The sequence below is a fragment of the Lactuca saligna genome, chromosome 2, assembly GCF_052625555.1.
Source record: "Lactuca saligna cultivar CGN05327 chromosome 2, ASM5262555v1, whole genome shotgun sequence".
Lineage (NCBI taxonomy): Eukaryota > Viridiplantae > Streptophyta > Magnoliopsida > Asterales > Asteraceae > Lactuca > Lactuca saligna.
The window spans coordinates 114,857,247-114,880,848 of NC_136418.1; the positions used below are offsets into that span (position 1 = coordinate 114,857,247).

Consider the following 23,602-nt stretch of genomic DNA (forward strand, 5'->3'; position numbering starts at 1 on the left):
ATTATTAAAGATTCTATAATTAAATATAATTGTGTTTGAATTTTATTTGAAAAAGATGATGTCAGCAATCTAATCTAATGGTGGAAAACATAGGATTGAAATGTAATCAAGAGTCTTGATTGTTTTATTAATGAATTAAGGGTTCTCTTTTACTAATATTTAAAGATAACAGGGAAATAGGTCCCTTATATATTGTCATAGTCTAGTTGTAGTTCTTATGTGCTCAATTTTGAAAAACACACAAAAAGACAAAATATTTTCGATATTTTAAGAAATTTTGATTTATAAAAAATATACAACAACAAGTACATATCTCGATATTTAAAGAACACACTTACAAGAATAAAAACATATCTTGCCTTCATAAACAAATAAATATACATTCGATGCAATAGATATCAAACTGTCGCCGACATCGAATCCATTTGAATTAATTGAAATTCAAACTAGATCGTGTTTCCTAATCAATTTATTATTGAAAACAATTGGTATTGTTGTTTATCTCTTTTATTCATGATATCAGTCGGTGTAATGGTGGTAATGAAAGATTTGTTTTTGATGATTTTTTGTTTGGGTTAGTAAGTTGGAGATGGACACGGTGGTAGTTGTTTTCAATTTTTGGTTCATGGTAGTCCATAACTAATTTATAGTTTGCGAGGGTAGGTGGGAAGTTGATGGTGTTGTTGATAGAGGTTCATGGTGATGCACAGTTGTAGTCATTGGTGGTGCTAGGTGATTATTAAACTATGGAGAAATTGATAGAGTTTCATGGTGGTGTAAAGTGGTAGTCACTTTCGAACCCTTTATAATATTATTTTCATAAATAACATTTGTTGGTTAACCTAAAAAAGTTATACGTATAAATTCGATCGAAATCGTTAAAGTTTCCATGTAAATTATCCTTAACATGAAAAGTGAATTATACGAATGGTCCACGTGATTTGGGGTAATCTGTGTGTTTGGTCCTTAATTCTTTTTTAATCCCGGATGATCCCTAAAACTTTTATTTGTTACGTATTTCGTCACTAATAGACATGAAATGACCATTTTTCCCTTAAATTAATTTTCTAGTTGGTTTATTTTCAGATGAACATTTTTATCTATTATTTAAAGAATCAATCTCATCACCATCACCATCACCATCTCTATAATCATTATCATGAGTATCATCATCATCATCAACACCACCACACAACCACCTCATTAACCGGAAAAAACAGCCAATGGATATATATATATATATATATATATATATATATATATATATATATATATATATATATATATATATATATATATATATATATAACTCAAAAATCCATTCAACTCATGAATCAAAATCCATTCAAACCTAGAATCAAATATTGAAATCAAACAAAGATGTGAAATCATAAATCTAACCCAAAATTTCATTCCAACAAAAAATCAAATCAAGAAATCGAATCCTAAAATCAAATATGTTCAAGCCTAGAGGCACATGCAAGTGAAACATGAAAATAGACATAGGAAGGTAAGGGAAGAACGGGGTCTGGGTTTTGTTCGTCAGAAAAGCCCCGGAAGTTGCTATTTTCTGTTAAGCGGTGTTCCAAATGGGTAATGCTTGGTCTGCTTCGACTTTGTCGTCACCATATTCGGTTTCTCTGCTCCGACTAAACCTTGAAAAGAAATCAAAAGAACACCAAATCAAAACAAAATTGAACTTAAAACCAAACAAAATCAGAAACCAAAATCAGGCCAGATCGAACCTCAAATCAAACCTCAGATGAAGAAACCGATGAACTTCAAATAAAACCTTGGGTGAAGAAATCGATGAAACTCAAATTAAAACTCAGGTTATAATGATGGTGATGAAACGAGATTTCGAACAACATGACTATACAATGGGTTAATGTACCATCGGTTTCAAGGGTGTGCTTAACCAGACGGGTCAACCATGGTTATACTCTCTGGAATGATGGTGATGTAGATCTTCGGTCGATTGAATGGAGAGGGGGGAGGCGGTGATGATGAAGGCATAGGTGGGTGGTAGGTGTTTGCTTATTTTCTTTTTATTTTTTTTATTTAACAGTGTTAAATAAATAATATAAAATTTAAAAAAAAAACATATTAAGGGCAAATTAGTTTTTTTTATGTCTAGTAAGCACCAAACACGTAACAAAATGTATCCAAAAGACCGTCCGAATTAAAAAAAACTAGGGATCAAATGTGCAGATTACCCTAAACCATAAGGACTATCCGTGTAATTTACTCTAAAATGAATTATAAAATACCTAAAAATATTGATAATAAGAACTCGGAAAAATCTACATTTTAAAAGATTATAAATAACAAATATGATATTTTTAGGCTAAACAAATATAATATTTTAATTTTTAGAAGGTACATGCAAAAAATTCTTTCTATTAATAACAAAACACGATAATAGAAAAAAATTAATTTAACAAAACAACAATAATGTTACGTATAGCCGACCAAGGGCAATGAGGGCCAAGAGTGCGACAAGACATGAGATGTTGGGTGTGGGGAGGGGGTGGAGTTAATGTGTATTTTACCAATGATCAAGTACAAAAATTTTGTATGACACAAATTTCCAATACACAACTTAAAACAAGTACTTAGTGTATGTTCGTAGGTTCTAGATTAGAGGGGTGGTTGTAGTAGTGATCTATGATATGCAAGTGGTAGCTAATTAATAAATAATTCGCTTGCAAAGAAAGCGACACTAAAATAATCAACAATCAATCATTTCTTATCTTTACATTTTCTTTTCATTTCTTGTTTTCAAAGCCACCTCACCTATCGCAAATGTCTTTTCTTTTGGTGTATGTTTGTTTCATTTGCCATGTGAAATTGTGAATGCAAGTCTTACAACCATTGATTGCATTTGTAGCTATAAGAGAGGTCGACGACGACTTGTTCATATCCATAAAGAGCCAAAATCAAATCACATGCCCTTGTAATCGCTTGTTTAATCATGAAATTCCACATCACCCTTTTGTTCATATCAGTGTTTAGTCAATTAAATAATCGAATATGAGTATTTGAATAAGATAACATGGTATAATCTAATACGTACATGTTTATGGTATAGACTCCTTTGGCATATCCCTTTAATTAAAAAGTTTATGTTGATTTTAAAAACAATCGGATTTCAAATAGATTTTGACATCTATTTTGCCAATAAAAATCTGGACACAATTTTTTTGTTTCGACGATATTCTAACATTTATTTCATATTTTAATTATAAAAAAGGCTCTAATTTCTTGCTAATGTTTTTTGTTTTGTATATTTATGCCGTTTTAAAAAATGTATATACGCAATAATAGGAAAAAGTTAGTTAAATGTGACTCTATACGCCGATCAGGCATCGCCTAGACATTAGGTGTTATTTAACAACTTACAATTAGTGCTAGTCAGTCATATTAATCGGCATTGGTGCTAATTAGTTAAAGTTTGTCGATCAAGCTAAAATGTCAAAATTAATAAAATATTCAACAAAAATATCAAAAAGAAAGTTAAAGAATTAATAAAAACTGAAAAATAAAAATTAAAGAAAAAAAATAAACTAAAAATCTTAGTTTTCATTTCTCATTAGATATCTTCATCTCTACTATCTTTTAGTGAATTGGTAGACTTTTCTTGCTTCTCATCATGTCGACATTGATGTTGGTTGCAGACTTACTATAAGTTGATTCGTAACTTAAATGCTTAAAAACTAGATTACGACTTTCTTTATGGTTATTTACTTATTTGTTAGGATCCTGATTAATCATCACATACATCGATTAATCAGTTGACCCCGGTCGACTTCGACAGATTAGTTATTGCCGAATGTTTTTTGCAACCTTAGAAGATTTCTTCGAAACAAATGTTTATTACAAACATATTAATTGTCAAACTGCTTAAATAGCCAAAAACAAAATATTTGTAATATATGACTAGTTTTTTTTAACAATTGTTTATGTTTAAACTAAAAAAATCTTAAAATGTAAATTATTTTTGTTTAGGGAAAAAAATTGTAAGATACTAAACTATAATTTTATACACATTTTTTACATCATTTATCATTAAACGCATTGTAGTTGGTCAAATTCTACAATTTTGATTGGATACAATAGGATTACCTAATTTTTTTACACAATTCACATTAAAAAAATTACATATACGATTCATAATTAAACTATATCCCGACCATCTTCTCCCAACAACATTATATACTCCTACTACCACCACCACCGTCAACCTTCCACTACCAGCAACAACCTAACATTTTTAGAGTAAGTGTGAGTGTGTATACAATACAATATCTACTTATTTTTCTGGCATCAAGATATAGAAGTTGCAATATGGACAGTTGCAAATCTAAAACTAAAAACCATGTGGTTATCTCATTGAAAATTTGGTACTTTCTTAATTTTTTTAAATACTAAAAGGTAGGTCTTAAAAAAATTCTATATAATTTGCAGAAAATATTAAAATTTAGAGTAAATTAAACAAACGATCTCAATGGTTTGGGGTAATTTATACGTTTGATCCCTAACTTATTTTTTAACTCAGAATGTCCTTAGTATTTGTTTTTCTTGCGCGCTTGATCCCTGTTTTACCTAAAAAGACTATTTTGACTTTGGTTTTTAATTTATTTAAATAAGATGAGCTAGGTAAGGTAATGTAAGGTGAGGTGAGGTGTCGATGGGGTTAGGAGTGTGTTTATTTAAATAAATTAAAAAATCAATGGCAAAATAGTCTTCTTAGGTAAGACAGGAACCAAATGCGCAACAAAAGCAAATAGTAAGGACCTTCAAAGTTAAAAAAAAAAAAAAAAAAAAAAAAAAAAAAAAAAAAAAAAGTTAGAAACCAAACGTGCAAATTATCCCAAACCATAATGAACATTCGTGTAATTTAGTCTAAAATTTAGGTGGATCATAGGACCCACCTTCAATGTATGTAGATACGTCTTCAATGTATGTAGATACGTCCGTGAATATGGAGGACAGAGATTGAGAGTGATGTGAAGCTTCGTTGTGACCTATGTGTGTTCTACAAAGATGTAGTTTCCAACGATGGATGTTTATGTTCCAAGGGTGATTAAATCTTTTGTTATAAGGTCAAGCTTCCTTACATGTTTGGTACTTATTAGGTACTTATTAGACAAACATTATGTGTTGAAATTATTATGGTGAACATGTCATGAAAATTTGACACCAACATTGTTTGAGGAGAGTGAACCTAGAACCTTGAATATATTTTCGATTAAATGGGAAAATGATTTTTGGTAGGCCAAATATGACTATTAAATAGTAAGTTGATGTTTTCTTTCTTATTTAGAATTGTGTAGTCTAGAGAAAATAACCAGGAAAATGATATCATTAGAAAAATTGATGTTTATCCAAAAAAGATGATTGTAGATGATAAGGTTGTTTCTTGAACAACAAATATGAAGTTACTGGTGTTTTTGTAAAGATGCTAGACATGCAATAGCCGATCAAAATACTATTTTCTTAAACAACAAATGTAGATTTAATCATATGAAAAAAGTGACTAATTGTGTATAAAAGTAATAGTTTATTGCCTTACAAAATCATTTTCTTAAAAAAAAAATGGTATTATAATTATTTCATGTCTTTCAAGTACGAAAATAATAACAAAAAATATCAAAATAACAAAGTGCAGATCAAACCACATAGATGATGTGATCTAAATTTCTTGTCTTGCATAAGATAATTTTAATGTGTAATTGTTAAGTCATCAAATCAAAAAATAAAGGGCATAAAATAAATAAAAAAAAAAAAAACTAAGGTTTTGAAGAAACTTCTATTTAAGGCAATAATGGTTACGCTTGGATTCAACTACATTAAATTAATTGTGAGTCGATAAAGTTAAGGAACCGGTTAAGAGTGACTAAACAGAAAAACCTCTATTCATTCCATTGCTTCATCCGTTGCCTAGCTTCTAACCTAAGTTGGTACTAAGTATATTAAGAAGTTCTAATATCAATTTCACTTGTCACATTACATAGTTAAATATAATCTATTTAAGAATAACTATAAGTGTTGTCGGGAACACTTGTAAAGTACTTAATGCAAATTTTCACTCAAAATCTAAGAGTTTTTTTTTTTTTTTTTTTTTTTTTTTTTTTTTTTTAAATCTAACTTAACTAACCTACATTTAAATATAATCTATTTAATTAACTAACCAACAACAAAAAAAAAAAAAAAAAAAAAAAAAAAAAAAAAAAAAACTCTTAGATTTTGAGTGAAAATTTGCATTAAGTACTTTACAAGTGTTCCCGACAACACTTATAGTTATTCTTACAAATTCGGAAGCATAAAGATATGTAACAGCCCAAATTTTCAAGTACAACATTTCATTTAAAATAATAAATAGTGCTCATTAATTATAAAATTCCAATCACAATTATTTTCAAAAATCCAGAACATCAGATAAATTATTCATGAAATCAGAGTGTCCCCAAACAAAATGCCAAAGAGTGCATGCCACGCCATCACGTCGGGCTCTTGCTGTAACATCCCGAAATATCAAGAGTAGAGTTGAAGGGCTAAAAGTGTAAACTTGAAAGGCAACTCGGCGAGTCCATGGATGGACTCGACGAGTAGGGTCGCGACTTTGGTCGCGTGTCAAGTGGCCTACTCGGCGACTCCAAAGATGGACTCGGCGAGTAGGTGCTGAGTGAAGAAAACCCTAATTCTTGGGGATGAGACCTATATAAAGAACTTAACATCCATTCCCCTAGCCTCTTTACTCATCCTCAAGTCCAGAAACCCTTAGCATTCGTGTGTGAGTGGATCAAAGTGCATTTGGGAGCTTGAAGGGTAATTGTTGAAGGAATCTTGGGAGTTTGGAGGCTTGGAGCAAGGGGCTTTGCTTGGATTTTAGTTTCATTGCAGTTGGGGCGTTCTTTAGAGGTAATATCTCGTTCTTGGGCTGTTACTCATATGGATTCATCATTTTGGGGTTTATGGGGAGCTTATCTTGGGATGTTTTGGAGTTTGGAGGTTAGATCTGAGGTTGCTACCTCAGATATGGAATGGGGAAGGTCTAGAGTGCATTAAAGTCCCTGTGTTTGAGTGCTTGGTGAAGCCATCATGTCCCAAACCCTAGCCCTAAAGTGTATAAGGCCTAGATCTCTTTGGATTCACGTAAAGTTTGCCACTTTACGTGATGGATGGGTTGTAGGAGGCTAGATCTATGTTTTGGATCAAATACATGGACTGGAATGCTTCTGTATGGATTCAGACCGGTGGTACTCGGCGAGTCACACGGGTAGACTCGAAGAGTTTCTTGAAGATGAGTTGGAACTCGACGAGTTGGATGAACAACTCGGCGAGTAGTTTGAAGATAGCCTTAGACTCGGCGAGTCTGTTCTTGGACTTGGCGAGTCTTGTCGAAGAGTCGCAATATTTTCTGGTTGAGTCGAGAATCGGTGAGTCAAGGGATGACTTGGTGAGTTGGGTGCGAGTGGACTCAGAGTTGTTGGACTCGACGAGTCTTGGGGTGACTCGGCGAGTTAGGTCGCGGATTGAGGGAAGTTCTGAGCTTGGGGACTCGGCGAGTAGAGTCAGTCAGGGGTTGACTTTGACCTTGTCCAAGGGTTGACCAGTTGTCTTCCAGGGGTATTTTGGTAATTAAGGATATTTATTGAGTTAAATGTTTTGGTGTGCAGTGGAGGAGTTCATGTCGGAGTTTGGAGCAGCGGGATCTTATCCTTTCAGCCGACAGTTTCGAGGTGAGTTATCCTCACTATATCAACAGGGTCTAAGGCAAAAAGGTCAGCACTTTATCGGATTGAGATCCGGGTATCTGTTGTTATGTTATTGCTTTGATATGTTTGCATCCGAGTAGTTAGGATGGTATTCGTTAGAGACCTGGTTAAGGTCGGTATCCTGGTAGATAGGATGATGCTATGCTAGTGACCGGTTAGGTCGGTATCCTGCTTAGAGTATGTTATGCTATGTGATCTGCTAGATCGGTTTGATTGAATATGAACTGTTATATGATTGTATGTTTATGTGCACATGGTTGTTTGGACTGGAGATGGGTTGAGGCGGTCCTGCTTTGTGCTGTAGGCCAAGATACCCACGGAGGATCGGTTGTTCCGAAGGCCCAGCGAGCGGTCCGGATAGGCTGTAGGCCCCACGAGGGCGGACCAGACGTGCCGAGGCTCGGAGAGTGGACCAGGTCGACTGAAGGCCCGATGCGGGCGGACCAGTCATACTGTAGACTCAGAGAGTGGACCAGGTGAGTTGAAGGCTCGGTGCGGGCGGACCAACCACACTGCAAACTCAGAGAGTGGACCAGGTGAGTTGAAGGCCCGGTGCGGGCGGACCAACCACACTGCAGATCGAGGGACATGATTAGACTCGGAGGGTGGACCAGGTGGACTGAAGGCCCGACACGGCGGACCAGTCTCACAGTAGACCCGATATGCATGGTTGTTCTGTGATTCGTTATGATATAGTGTGTTATGTGGATGTATTTGTGGTTGGTATTTTGGGGGTTTATGACTAAGATTTCGGGCTTACAGTTGTGGTTTAATGTTTTTCAGGTTCTTCAGGAGACTGTGACAAGGCAAAGGCATGATCATACCGCTCCTCGTGTTTATGTTTTATGAAATGAACCTCGGAATACTCTGATAATAAATGTATTGAAAACCTTTTTGTAATAACTTAATGAATTGGGTTGTTTTTGAGAAGTTTAAATTTATTTGAAAATTTGGGTCGTTACAAGTTGGTATCAGAGAGATGTTCAGCACTCGTTATGTTCCGCAGGTCGATAGGGAGAGGTTGGCTCAGGAGTTCCTTGAGCTGAAGCAGGATTTGGAGTCGGTGTCGGTGACGGAAATCACCAGGATGTTTATTAAGAGGGCGATGTTTTGCCCTGAGTTCGCTTCGGAGCAGGCTCAGATGTCCCGATATCTGAGTATGCTAAAGAGAGACATTAGACAGTTTGTGTCCGCGCAGAGGTGAGAGACCTTGTTGGAGTTGCAGGAGGCCACCAGGCGGCATGAGTTAGAGATTGAGTTGTAGTTGCATGAGCTGAGGCAAGCTTCGGTTCAGTTGCAGCCGGCGACGAAACGTTCTAAGACCGTTGATTCCACGATGGGAGATAAGGGCAGCCACGTTTGTGGAAAGTGTGGGAGGGGTCATGCCGGAGTTTGTCGTTCCGGTGGTACATGCCGGAAGTGCGGAAAGGAGGGGCACTATGCGAGGGATTGTCGGCAGTCAGTGTCGGTTCGGGATTTGAGGATATGTTATCATTTTCATCAGGTTGGACACTTGAGGGTCAACTGTCCACAACTTGCTGCAGGACCGGTGCAGGCTCCAGCACCGGCCACATTGAGGATCACAGGTGGAGGTCAGGGTGGAGCGGAGCCCCCAAGGGCTTAGGGTCGTGCTTTTCAGCTTGCAGCGGACGAGGTTAGAGTAGTGTCGGATGCAGCTGCGGGTATGTTTCTTTCTTGTTGTCTTGTTTATTATGATTATTGTTGAGTATCGTTTATCTACTAGTCTCGTTGGGTGGTTTTCGTTTTGGTATCCGTTGTTCCATGAGGGTTTGGCATGGTTATGGGTTAATGTTTCGGGTTTTTGCTTGTTATCTTTTGTGAGGATTATTAGTGGATGCGGCGTTGGTTTGAATGTCGGGTAGCATCTGCAGTCTGAGGAGTGGATAATTGAAGATTGGGTTCCTTTCGAGCGTAATGATCAGTGTGGAAATGTGTTTTTGCGAAGGTTGCTAGTGCTAGTGGGAATCAGTCTGCATGTAAGTGTTGGGTTTTGTGCAAGGTTATTTTAGGAGGTCGGTGATAGCGACCGGTGGTTGATAGTCAGTGCCCTAAGTGGGGGAGAATTGGAGAATTCTCCGGAGGATCGACGAGTATGAAAGGTTGTTTACCTGCATGGGATTCAATAGTGTCTCGATCAGCCAAGGGCATTGGTTGGTATGAGTAAATGGCAGGTGTGCGGGGTGGGATACAGATCAAGAGCTTGATTGTGCAGGGCCTGGGATCAGGCTGGGATCGAGTATGTATGATGGAGACAGAGTTCGGAACCCCCTGGGGGGGGGGCTAGAACAGTAAGCATGGGAAGATTTCCCGGAGAGGTAACTCGAAATGTTGATTGCTAGTTGAGCGGTACAGATAGACTGAAGGCCAGTAGGCGTACCAGTCAGGCCGAAGGCTCGGTGAACGGTCCAGCTAGAATGAAGGCCCTGGAGGGCGGTCCAGGTCTGTTGAAGGTTATGAGAGTGGTCCAGTTGGCTGAAGGCCTGGTAAGGTGGTCCAGTCATGCTGAAGACTCTGTAGTTGTCGTTAGATCGGTGCGAGGTAATGAATTGAGTATGTTACGATGTGTTAGCATCAGAAGGTCTGGCCTCGGGTATTGATCTTGATTAGTGGAGATGGTGCATGGACTCGAGAGTCCTTGCGAGCAAATTCAGGGCATGTGTGTTGCATGGATAGCGGTTATGCTATAAAGGGGTGGTGCAGCGTTGGGTGAGCACCGTGGCACTTGTCGTGGTGACAAGGCAGCCAAGTGGATTTCCTTGGTAAGGAAAGAGGAAGAGAGGAGTGTAGCTCCGAGAGAAAGAGTAAATTCGCGGAAGTGACAAAGGCAGTGTAGAGTTATGATCGGAGTGGTCCGACGGTGGTCATTGAGCAGTGTGATTGCGGTGGTGGTATGGATTGACATCATGATGGGGTGTCTACTGAGGACGCGGAAGGGATTCCGCAGGTGTAGAGCCAAGAGTCTCAAGATGGATGCAGGGATGGAGTCTGGGACTCCTAGCTTGATTCTGATCAGGGAGTCGTGTATGTAGTGGTGGTCCCCCTGGGGATATTGGAGATGCCGTCAGTGTGACGGGTTTTCCTAACTTGAGAGTGCGAGGGCTGGTGCAACATGTGCGTGTGATTGCAAGAAGAGGACTCGTGGGAGTTGCTCTGAGATTGAAGAATGGGTCTTTCAATCAGAATGGAATGGATAGAGTGGGATTCGATTCAGCGATCCGATGGTTCATGGTTTTCTAGATCTCATCGGTCGAGTGATTGTTGAGATTTGGAGCAGTGATGCATCATGGGAAGTACTCGGTTGTTGAGTACGATTATCAGAGGGTACAACCGGTGCCCGGTTTGAGACGGTGACCAGGACACCGCAAGGAAAGAGAAAGTGAGTTCGAGTTTCGATGGGTATGCCTTGAGGGACCTGGTCCGGTTAAGGCCAGGTGGCGTGTTGTGGGAGTATTTTTGGAGTTGAGTTGCCGTAGGCTACGAGGATGAAGCCTAATTTAAGTGGGGGATAATTGTAAGATCCCGAAATATCAAGAGTAGAGTTGAAGGGCTAAAAGTGTAAACTTGAAGCGCAACTCGGCGAGTCCATGGATGGACTCGGCGAGTAGGGTCATGACTTTGGTCGCGTGTCAAGTGGCCTACTCGGCGAGTCCAAAGATGGACTCGGTGAGTAGGTGCTGAGTTGAGAAAACCCTATTTCTCGGGGTTGAGCCCTATATAAAGAACTTAACATCCATTCCCCTAGCCTCTTTAGTCATCCTCAAGTCCAGAAACCCTTAGCATTCGTGTGTGAGTGGATCAAAGTGCATTTGGGAGCTTAAAGGGTAATTGTTGAAGGAATCTTGGGAGTTTGGAGGCTTGGAGCAAGGGGCTTTGCTTGGATTCGAGTTTCATTGCAGTTGGGGCGTTCTTTAGAGGTAATATATCGTTCTTGGGCTGTTACTCATATGGATTCATCATTTTGGGGTTTATGGGGAGCTTATATTGGGATGTTTTGGAGTTTGGAGGTTAGATCTGAGGTTGCTACCTCAGATATGGAATGGGGAAGGTCGAGAGTGCATTAAAGTCCCTGTGTTTGAGTGCATGGTGAAGCCATCATGTCCCAAACCCTAGCCCTAAAGTGCATAAGGGCTAGATCTCTTTGGATTCACGTAAAGTTTGCCACTTTACGTGATGGATGGGTTGTAGGAGGCTAGATCTATGTTTTGGATCAATTGCATGGCCTGGAATGCTTCTGTATGGATTCATATTGGTGGTACTCGGCGAGTCACATGGGTAGACTCGACGAGTTTCTTGAAGATGAGCTGGAACTCGACGAGTTGGATGAACAACTCGGCGAGTAGGTTGAAGATAGCCTTAGACTCGGTGAGTCTGTTCTTCGACTCGGCGAGTCTTGTCGAAGAGTCCCAATATTTTCTGGTTGAGTCGAGAATCGGTGAGTCAAGGGATGACTCGGTGAGTTGGGTGCGAGTGGACTCAGAGTTGTTGGACTCGGTGAGTCTCGGGGTAACTCGGCGAGTTAGGTCGTGGATTGAGGGAAGTTCTGAGCTTGGGGACTCGGCGAGTCATCGGGTTGACTCGGCGAGTAGAGTCAGTCAGGAGTTGACTTTGACCTTGTCCAAGGGTTGACCAGTTGTCTTCCAGTGGGTATTTTGGTAATTAAGGGTATTTATTGAGTTGAATGTTTTGGTGTGCAGTGGAGGAGTTCGTGTCGGAGTTTGGAGCAGCGGGATCTTATCCTTTCAGCCGGCAGTTTCGAGGTGAGTTATCCTCACTATATCAATAGGGTCTAAGGCACCAAGGCCGACCCTTTATCGGATTGAGATCCGGGTATCTGTTGTTATGTTATTGCTTTGATATGTTTGCATCCGAGTAGTTAGGATGGTATTCGTTAAAGACCTGGTTAAGGTCGGTATCCTGGTAGATAGGATGATGCTATGCTAGTGACCGGTTAGGTCGGTATCCTGCTTAGAGTATGTTATGCTATGTGATCTGCTAGATCGGTTTGATTGAATATGAACTGTTATATGATTGTATATTTATGTGCACATGGTTGTTTGGACTGGAGATGGGTTGAGGCGGTCCTGTTTTGTGCTGTAGGCCAAGATACCCAGGGTGGACCGGTTGTTCCGAAGGCCCAGCGAGCGGTCCAGATAGGCTGTAGGCCCCACGAGGGCGGACCAGATGTGCCGAGGCTCGGAGAGTGGACCCGGTCGACTGAAGGCCTGATGCGGGCGGACCAGTCATACTGTAGACTCAGAAAGTGGACCAGGTGACTTGAAGGCCCGGTGTGGGTGGACCAACCACACTGTAGACTCAGAGAGTGGACCAGGTGAGTTGAAGGCCCGGTGCGGGCGGACCAACCACACTGCAGACTCGAGGGACATGATTGGACTCGGAGGGTGGACCAGGTGGACTAAAGGCCCGACACGGCGGACCAGTCTCATAGTAGACCCGATATGCATGGCTGTTGTGTAATTCGTTATGATATAGCGTGTTATGTGTATGTATATGTGGTTGGTATTTTGGGGGTATCTCACTAAGCTTTCGGGCTTACAGTTGTGGTTTAATGTTTTTTAGGTTCTTTAGGAGACTGTGGCAAGGCAAAGGTGTGATCGTACCGCTCCTTGTGTTTATGTTTTATGAAATGGACTTGGGAATACTCTGATAATAAATGTATTGAAAACCTTTTTGTAATAACTTAATGAATTGAGTTTTTTTTGAAAAGTTTAAATTTATTTGAAAATTTGGGTCGTTACACTTGCCCTTAGATCCCAAAGTACCTGAAACAACCAACAAACTGTAAGCTAACGCTTAGTAAGTTCCCCATAACATATCCCACACAATCCACATAATCATATAACCATATAAACCATACAAGCCATGCATACAAACATATACGGATGTCATAGACTCCCACTAGGGTGTTACTCCAGGATATCGTGGGCTCCCCCTGGGGTCTTACATCTATGTGTCATGGGCTCCCCCGTGGTCTTACTTGGAATGCCATGGGCTCCCCCATATGGTGTGATATCCAAATGTCATGGGCTCTCCCCATGGTCTTTACCTGGAATGTCACGGGCTCCCCCACATGGTCTTATATCCAAGTATCACAGGCTCCCCCACATATTTTTATATCCAAGTGCCACGGGATCCCCAGGGTCTTCCAAGCAAGTATCACAAAGACAAATAACATATCACATATAACATAAACAACTAGCATACCACATATCACATACACAACTAACTGAATGGGACAACCTTGGTGCCTTCGACCCATTGGTTTGGTGAGGAGACTCACCTCAAATGTGAACTGTAGCTGAGTAGGTCGAAACTACGAGTATTAGCTTTGCTACCTCCTTAACAAAAACAACTCCTTATATACAACTCAACCCTTCAAACCTTACAAGTTAATCCTGATTAAGGTCAAAGTCAAGTCAAAGTCAACATTCCGAGTTGACCTAACTCGTCAAGTCACCCCTTTAACTTGTCAAGTCCATCCCAAAGTTAGAATCGAGATATCGCGACCCAACTCGTCGAGTTTTCCTATAACTCGTCGAGTTTCTCCATTTCGCAACAGAATCGGGGTAACCCCGACCCAACTCGTCGAGTTTCCCTGAGAACTCATCGAGTTCTTCAGTCTGTTAACCCACTTAATGCATTAAGCCCTTTTTCTTGAATCTAAAGGTTCTAAACTTCATATCCCTGTCCCTAGAGATGTCTAGAAGGGTAAAGTTTCCAACTTTACCCCCAAGGATCATCTAATAAGCTCTAAAATTAAACCTGGTTCCTTTAAGGAAGGTCTTGACTCATTAAGCCCTTAAACTTTCATCTCATCAACCTAAAACAGATTTGATGTCCAAATGTGGACAAATCACGTAAAGTTTCTAACTTTACATCCATCCATGCTTAAAATACTCTCCAAGGTCCATTTTAGGCTTCATAGTGGACATATTACATGGATGTGACACGGAAGTTATTAAAGTTTGCAACTTTAATCCTCTAGAGGTCATATAGAGGCCAAATCTACACTCTCAACCTCAACCAAGCCAAAGTCCCAAAACCAAGCCCTAAACTACAAAAGATGAGATCTAATATGCTACAAGTCAACGTTGTGACTTTATACCTCCAAGATGCAGCCTTTAATGTAGACTTTCTTAATCCAAGTTCACTCCTCCAAGCTTGATACTTCTGTCTTCAAAAACCTCCTTCAAAAAATCTCAAACAATCACTTAAACACTCACAAAACTCAATGAACAAAGAGGAAAGCAATTCCAGGGTTTCTCTAGGCAAAGGGGGCTGGTAAGGAGGGCATCCCTAGGAGTTAATGTTCTTTATATAGGGTGCAATGCCTGAAAATTAGGGTTTTTATCCCCAGCGTCTACTCGTCGAGTTGGGGCTCCCCATCTCGTCGAGTAGATTCGTCAATCTACGCGGCTGGAAAGCTTTCTACTCTTGGAGTTGGAGCCTCCCAATTCATCGAGTTCCTTCCAATGTTTAAAAATAATTAGAACTAATTCATACCTGAACCAATCGTTACATATATGTAATTTTACAACGAATTAAATCATAAGTTAAGAATCAAACTGTTAATGACTACTTGTGTTAATTCATAAAACAAATACAAATCTCATAAATTAACTACTTTTCCTATAAATCAAAACCAATTCATATGCTTATTCATGAAATAAACATAAATTGAAGTACTTTATTGAAACCACAACAAAAATTGCTAGGTTAAAAACAAAGTCTAAAACAAAATCAATCATATAGAATCGAATTAAAAACTATAAAAATAATAGAAGAAAAAGTAGTTGCTCATCCCTAAGTACATGAATCCAAAGATTTAACTAATAGAAAGTTTTACAAATCAAACTATAAAAGTACTGATTAACCGTTCCAAAGTGTCTTCTACAACATTTCCTTGCTCTAAAACGTGTCTCCTACTCTTTAGAAATTAGTATTTATAGGTTGGAAAAACGTGAAACCAACAAAGCGAGTCGACTAAGTCGAGTAGATTTTGGCTTGTTTGTTCACTCGGTCGAGTGGATTTCATGTGTCAAAATCTCATATTCAAGTCAGACTTAGTTGAGTAGTGGCCAAGAACAATGTCAACTCGACGAGTAACTTCTATTATTTAGGTCTGAAACTTCAAAATTTCCAACGTTTGTAATTCAGATCCAATCTCCATGAAACTTGATCAACAACTTCCACGCAATATCCTAACAGAGTTCTTCTGGACCAGTATTTCTAGCATGTATTTCAATTCATGAATTTCACTTATTTGGCCATGTTTGTCAATGTTGTTATATGGTCGATATTATCTTGCATAGTCAATTTGTTTTTAATGGCCTGTGTGTTCGTTGGTATGCTATCAAATTTCCTTTTCGGTTGGTCTTCATCGCTTCATTAATTTTATACTTAATTCGCTTAATGTATATATATATATATTACATAAATACATAATCATATCATTATTTAATTTGGGGTAGTTTCGTAAATGCCAAAAAAATTATTTTTACTGCGAATTATGTCTCGTTTAAGATTCACAATTATGTCTCGTTTAAGATGTGAATCGTATCATCATTTATTTCATGAAATTATTATTATAAAACTTACACGAACATATTTTTGTCAAGATGTTATATTGTTATGTTATGCTATATTAGGCATATTCTTGCACATTTTTTGGAAATAATTAAATCATTGCACTGTGAAATTAATTCGTTTAAGATTTTTGTTTTTATATTTTTAGAATAAATGAGATGTTATAAAGCATGAACACAAAAATATACATGTAATTTTATATTTAATATTAACAAATTCTGTCAACCCAAGATAATAAAGTCCAATAAATTTACAAAGATCAAATTAAACCTAAGTTAGCTTCAACCGTTCAATTTTAAAAAACCAACTAAAACTTAAGTTAAATTCATCCGCTTGAGGTATATAGGTTGATGACAAACCTTATAGAACTTGTCGTATTTTGGAACCAATATCCATTCGGGTAGTCGCTAATTTATTCTAATGTTTTAAATTTTCAATGACTAAATTTTCAATCAAAATCACATTTGAGCTCTTTGGGCTAACAGATTGTGAAAGATGTGGGGCATTATATTTCTGTAGTTGGACTTAGTCATACTTTAGTGGACCCGGATATTCAAAACTAAGTAAAAATAGTAAGTCCAAAATGATTTGGGCCCAAGCAGATAACTTGATAACTCTATAAACTTAGGGGTTGTTTGTTTTTTATATGAAAATTTGTGCAACCGTGCAGACAATGCGCATACATATGCTCTCGCAGATTGTTTGTTTTTTGGAAGTGCGCAGATCAGAAAACGTCTGCGCGAGATCTTCCTGGCGCAGATATGGATCACTGTCTTCAAAGGTCTTCAGACCTCATTTTAACCTAAACAAAAAAAAAAACATGGGCCACGGTGCAGTTTCTTTTTTATTAAAAATGCATTTTTAATGTTTATGACATGAAATTAAGTTTAAAATTTAATTTATTTTAACAGCCCGTAGACGTTAAAAACAAACAGTCTTCTTATTGCAGACTGCAGACATTTAGTCCACCTCTTCTGCCGCAGAGGCTTGCAGATGTGGTCTGCTGACTGCAGACATTTTAACTTCAAAAAAACAAATAGTACCTTAATTTACTAAAGCCATTCGACTTACATTGATTTGAAAATTGAATGCACGTTCTTGTGTAAAGCTTAGGGTCAGGTAGATATGATAATCAAAAGGGAAGGAATTGATTTAAATGAGGTGTGATACGACAATTATCATCTAATTTAATCTCGTGTATAATAGAAATAATTATTATAGGTAATAGATTTTTTCAACATGGAAGAATGTCGGAAGTGACGGTTTTGGGGTACCGAAGGGCTTTTAGCCCAGCGGTATCCGGTGTTACCCACCCTCCTTGAGGTCGAGGGTTCAAGTCCCATGAGGGACATATGTGAAAATTTAAGAGAATTGTAGAAGTAGAATAGAGTAGATTTGTCGTTCAAAAAAAAAAAAACAGTTTTGGGGTGTGGGCGGTGTGGTCGTACATGACCTTCGAATTTTGGGACAAGTCTATGATTATGATGTTGGTATCTATTTTAAAATTCAATTTTGTGAGTTATCATTAAAGAAAATCAGTCGTGTCGATCACTTATATACACAATATAACATTTGTTTGTAATCTTGAAATCAATTGAATTATGAAAAAAAATCAAAGAAAATAAAAAAATGAAAACCTAATCAGAAACTCTAAAATTATCACCATTTAAGGAAAATGTTTATATCCAATAAAAAATACAAATCTGTTTCTAATAAAATTCTAGAAAATGATTTCATATTTTATGAAATACAATTTACCCAAAACAAATCAATACAAAAATCAGAATCTAATCTTATGTTCTAAAAGACACTTTACCGAAACAAAATCTCATTTTAAAATATGTCAATTAAAAGGTAGGGAGGTACGATTGAAAGTGCGAAAACAATAATGGCTCAAGAGGCATTTAAAAAAAAAAGATGTTCCGATGAAATTGTCGTTGAGTGTTACCGGTACATGAACTTTCACCTCAAGAGACATTCACGATCTAGTATTTTGTGTACATAGGCCAACAAACTATTGGTTAGTTGGAGTAAAAGAAAAGTTGAAATCACAAGATACCAGTGAGTTAAAGGCAAGTTCGAAAAATCTTGAAAAGAGGTTTCAAAACGGTCACATGTTAAACATCGATGTTGATAATTTATCCAACGAACTGAAATTGTTACAAAAAGATTTACCAGTTGAAAATAATACAACTAATGAAATACTAAATTTCTTAAAAACGTTCAACACTTATCTAGGTTCTAGTCTAACATACAAAATATTTGTAACACAGGTTCCAAGTATATATTTCCTTTGTGTTTTGACATATAACGTTAAACACTTAACGACGTGGCAACTGTTCTATGCAAAATCCTATTTTTTTTGGGGTTTATGCCCCTATTTAAGGGATATGTTGGCTAGGGTTTGCTCACCCTCAGCCTCCATCACTCCCTCTTGACCTAGATCAAAACCTAGCCTCAGTTTTTGAGTTTTTTTTTAAGCTTTTTGGTGGTTTTTGGTGATATTGAAAGAGAAGAAGGTGTCCCTTAAGCACATATCCAATTAACAAATTCCCTTACCACCTTGTAGAAAATTTTTTGGACCACTATAAGTCATCAAGTTCAAGACATGCATTTGACATGCATGTCCATAAAGAAAGGGTTTTTATGAAGTTTATGAACGTTAGGAGGACTTATGGAAGAGATGAGAGTATAGCTTGATGGATTGAGGGCTTAATCCATTAAGTTGCCTAGGAGCATTTCATATGGCATGGCGACATGCTCACTACGTTGTAAAGGATGGGTTCTTTACAACTGAATGGTTTGGGTTGTTGTCACAGTGTAGTGGCATGCTAGTTAGTGGGTGGCCACCAGTGTTTTAAAAACCGGTTTGAACCGGGAACCGGAGGTGAGGGCGGTTCGATTTGGACCGGTTTTATAATGATTTCCTGACCGGATTGAACCGGTCGGTTTTGGTAAAAAACCGATTCAACCGGATGAATTGAACCGGAAGGGACCGGGTTGAACCGGACATTCTTGGATTTTTGTGTTTGTTTTGGTCTTCTTTGTTTGATTTTGACTTCTATAATGATTGTTTTTATATGTTGCATTCTATTTAAGTTTGTAATACTAAAAAGATGACAAGTTTTTGTAATCAATGTATGCAGGATAATTAAAAACATATAAAAATATAGAAGCGGTTTAACCATCCGGTTGAATCGGTTAAACCGGAAAACATCACTCGGCCGGTTCAATTAAAAAACCGGTTTTTAAAACATTGGTGGCCACGATGTGGTGGCCAACTGTTGATTTTGACTGTTGACTTTTTGTTCAAGTTTGACTTTTGGTCAATGTGAGGATTTTAGGCTATAGATTCAGCATATACCTCTATTTGTTATATAGGTGGATTGTCGCACCAGTCTTGTTTTGTGTGAGTTAAGGTGATAGTCTACTAGCATGTGAGTTGAGTTTTCACACTATACTTTGTATAGCAATATGTATCCTTGTGTGTAGGATGTTGGTACATTGTAGTGATCTGCTAGATTGATAGATCTATATGATTACCTATGTTTAATGATTATCGTTTATTTTTTTTGCATATGTCGACATATTGTGGTTGGGTTGAGACGATCCTTCTTTGTGCTGTAGGCCAAGATACCCGATATGTCCATGTGTACTGTAGGAATTACAAGGTGGTCCGGTTAAACCGTAGGCCCAATGAGAGTGGTCTAGGTGTACTATAGGCTTACGAGGTGGTCCGGTCAAACTGTAGGCTCATGTGTGCATGCATTATATATGTATTGTTGTGTGGGACATTTTTTGGAATTCACTAAGGGGTCGTTTGATAGTTGCTGACTGGGTTAGAGCTGACTGGGTTAGAAGCTGACTGGGTTAGAAATGCTGATTGAGTCCATATCTGACTGAGTTTATGTTGTTTGATTATTTATTTGAATGGTTGTGCTGAATGAAAAAATGACCATATTACCCTTGTGTTGTCTCTTGTGCTGGATAAAAAAATTATAAAACCACAAATTATCATATAAAATCCAAATTAAACATACATCAATTAAAATCCAAATACAAAGTGTAATACAAAATCCAAATACAAATTGTCATACATAATAAAAAAAGTACACCATTTAACGTGAACCATTTGAAAATAACTGATTAGCAATCTGGTCACGCAAATTAGTCATATAGTTAACGGCTTCTGAACCCCATTCTATGCCTTCTATGTTTTGACCCTCATTTCCTCCACCACCCACATTATGACTAACCATAGTGTTTTGTTCAAAGTTCGTAATTAATTCATCTTCATATCGTATTTCCTTATAAAATTATGGACCGCAACACAAGAAATGACTATGTCTCTTTGCACTGGAAAAGGATAAGGAGCCATTTGTTTTAAAATTGGAAATCTTGCCTTCAATACACCATAAGCACGTTCAATGTAATTTCTAAGTTGTGCATGAGCATAATTGAACATTTCTTCCTTAGTCAAAGCTCTATTTCTTCGAAAATCGGCTAACCAATACCTAGTATTGCGGTAGGGAGCCATAAATCCACGGGTGTTGGTGTATGCGACATCACAAAGGTAATATTTATCTGTAGATGCATGAAAAATTTATCGTATAAATAATATAGATAATAAAACGTATAGTAAAGTTACAAACCTGGTGGAGGGAATGGAAATCCGGAAGTTGGGTTAAATGCAACTTCTTTCAAAACTTTAGAATCATGTGCTATGCCCTCCCATCCAGCCCATACAAAGGTGAATATCATATCAAAATTACAAATTCCAATTACATTTTGATAACATTCACCTTTTCCTCTTCCCCTATAACGAGTTTGTTGATCAACAGGCACAACTGCATGTACAAGTGTTCCATCTAGTGCACCTATTGCTCCGGAAAATGTTTGCATTAGCCGTCTATGTCGTTCGGAGGTATTTGTTGTTGAATTAGACGAGGTTGGTACTATAATTTCTCGTGCAAAACACATCATTGCACGTAAGACCTCATGAAAACATTGATGAATCGTTTGTGTGGAGTGATGAAATCTTTCTTTAACGGCTCGAAAACTTTCATTATGTCCTATAACATGTAAAAACATAGCCATCTTCTCTTCAACGCTTATCGTCCTACTAGATTGCAACCAATTTCTTTGTGTAATGTGATTGCATAATAGTACAAATGCATCTTGTGAAAGACGTATCATATCGTAACATTGTATAGGACATCCGTGTATCAAATCTTGCGTATACACATATCCCTTTGCTACCTGTTCGCTAGCTCTTATTCTTTTAATTATTCTTTGCCTTTGTCGGACCAACATCAACCAATACCACGAGAATATAAGAAAATATAAAAAGTCACCTTCTTTATCCATGTGTCCTGTTAGATGTCAAATACAAATTACATTTTAATCAATAACGTAACAATCAATAACATACCAATCCATAACATAACAATCAATAACATAATAATCCATAACATAACAAATCGTAACATGTAAATACGAAAAACATAACATTCCATAACATGTAAATTCATATAACATAACCGCACCTAAGAAAAACAATCCATAACATAACTAAACCATAGAATACTAATGTCTAACAATGAACCATAACATACTAAAGTCAAACATAACATGTAGATACTAAAGTCAACCAACTAATCCAAACTTTTTTCCTGCATTTGTTACCCACGACTCACAAGTTGACAAGTTAAGACGCAACCAAATTTTCCTATTACCAGCACTTTCAGCAAATAACATAAGAGCAGTGGTGTATTTCGGATCATATTCTCCCCACTCCAAGCTTGTCAACTTCGCCATACAAGCATCCATCTCCTTGTCAAGATTATTTGCTTCGGTGAATGCTTGTGCAGCCTTGATAATCTCTTTCCAACTTCTTTCAACTCATCATCAAGTGTGGTTTCTTTAGGACCATTTCATTTGCCCCCCTTGTTTTTTGTCCGCCAGATGATTCCTCACTAGTAGGTTGAGGTACTGTTGAGCTTGGGGTATCTGCATGAGGTGCTGGCTCATCCATCTTTGTATCCTCAAAATCATGTGTATTCAGGTTTCATTGGGATGAGGTAATGTCGAAGATGCCCCCCTACTGTGAACACCGGTCGAGGTCGCCCCATCAAATAGTTGGGTACAAAGTTCAGGGCAAGGGAGGGGTGCATTTCTCAGCTTATCTACATACTTGTTCAACTGTTTGACAAATTTAATAAATATTATTAAAGTAGTAAAAAATAATCTACTTTAAAAAATATGTGTATATGTACCTTCGCTTCCGCTTCCCATTCTTCATTAGTCATGTTAAAAGAATTCGTAACGGGATTATAAATATTTCCTGTTTTGTTTTTAAGTTTTAACCACACTGCATACTTTGCTTTTAAATAGTCATATCGATTTTTCATTTGTTTTTTGTCGACAATAAAATTATGATATGTTTTCAATTTCTCCGCGACCACAACCCATGAGCTTGCTTTTAGTCCGCTACCCTCCCGACCATTTCTTGTTAATTCTTGTATACATGCTTCCAAAAAAGTTTTGTCCACCAATTCCGACTTCCAACCAACCCTAATTCTTTTGTCTGCCATATCTATTGTAAAAAGAAAAAAAATCTAATCATCCACATAACACACATTTACAAACACTATTTGCTTGATGTCAATAAGATAAAACATATATTTTTTTTGTTTAACCTAAAGTTAATACAACTTGAAGACAATACTTGGGAGATATCATATACACAGTACATAACTTGAAGACAAGATCTCATATATCAGTTTGGTAATACACATACACCTATGTAACAAATTCTAATCATTGTCTTGAGCATTTTGATCTTACACACATATGCACATAAACATATCATATACACACAGTAAACAATTCATTCGATTTAACCACTATATAAGGGGCTGTGATTGCACACATTAGTTCATACAAATTTCATACACAAGCCATTCATTCCTTCATATAGATAAAATCAGATTTCATAAACAAAAAGACATTATAAATTGATTTCATGCCAACCCTTTGTTCTAATTGAATCCAAAAATAATGAAAGAAGTAATTTCAAACCCTAATTTCAGAATGAAATCATCAATTTCACAGCAAACATTGACGGGGGTTTTGTGATTTCAGAAAAAAAAAAAAAAAACACGAACAAGTGTACCTGCAGTTGATCTCCTCACCGG

The 23,602-nt window shown here is 37.6% G+C and overlaps 1 protein-coding gene across 1 annotated transcript; it reads right to left on the reverse strand.

Annotated features, from left to right (window-relative positions):
• Positions 1 to 20,524: 20,524 nt before the first annotated feature.
• LOC145029999 (uncharacterized) lies at positions 20,525 to 22,999 on the reverse strand. Its single transcript, XM_078978441.1, has 6 exons — positions 22,682 to 22,999; positions 22,600 to 22,607; positions 22,142 to 22,296; positions 21,059 to 21,778; positions 20,809 to 20,990; positions 20,525 to 20,713 (listed from the first exon to the last, which is right to left on the reverse strand). The coding sequence occupies exons 1-6, from the start codon at positions 22,997 to 22,999 to the stop codon at positions 20,525 to 20,527; spliced, it is 1,572 nt and encodes a 523-aa protein (XP_078834567.1).
• Positions 23,000 to 23,602: the final 603 nt, after the last annotated feature.

Excerpts from the sequence above, each read along its gene's own strand:
- LOC145029999 (XM_078978441.1), bottom strand. The coding sequence starts at position 22,999 with ATGGCAGACAAAAGAATTAGGGTTGGTTGGAAGTCGGAATTGGTGGAC. Across the intron at positions 20,991-21,058 it reads ATTTCCATTCCCTCCACCAG|ATAAATATTACCTTTGTGAT; the intron begins GTTTGTAACTTT and ends ATGCATCTACAG. Across the intron at positions 20,714-20,808 it reads GTGCTTATGGTGTATTGAAG|GAAATACGATATGAAGATGA; the intron begins GCAAGATTTCCA and ends TAATTTTATAAG.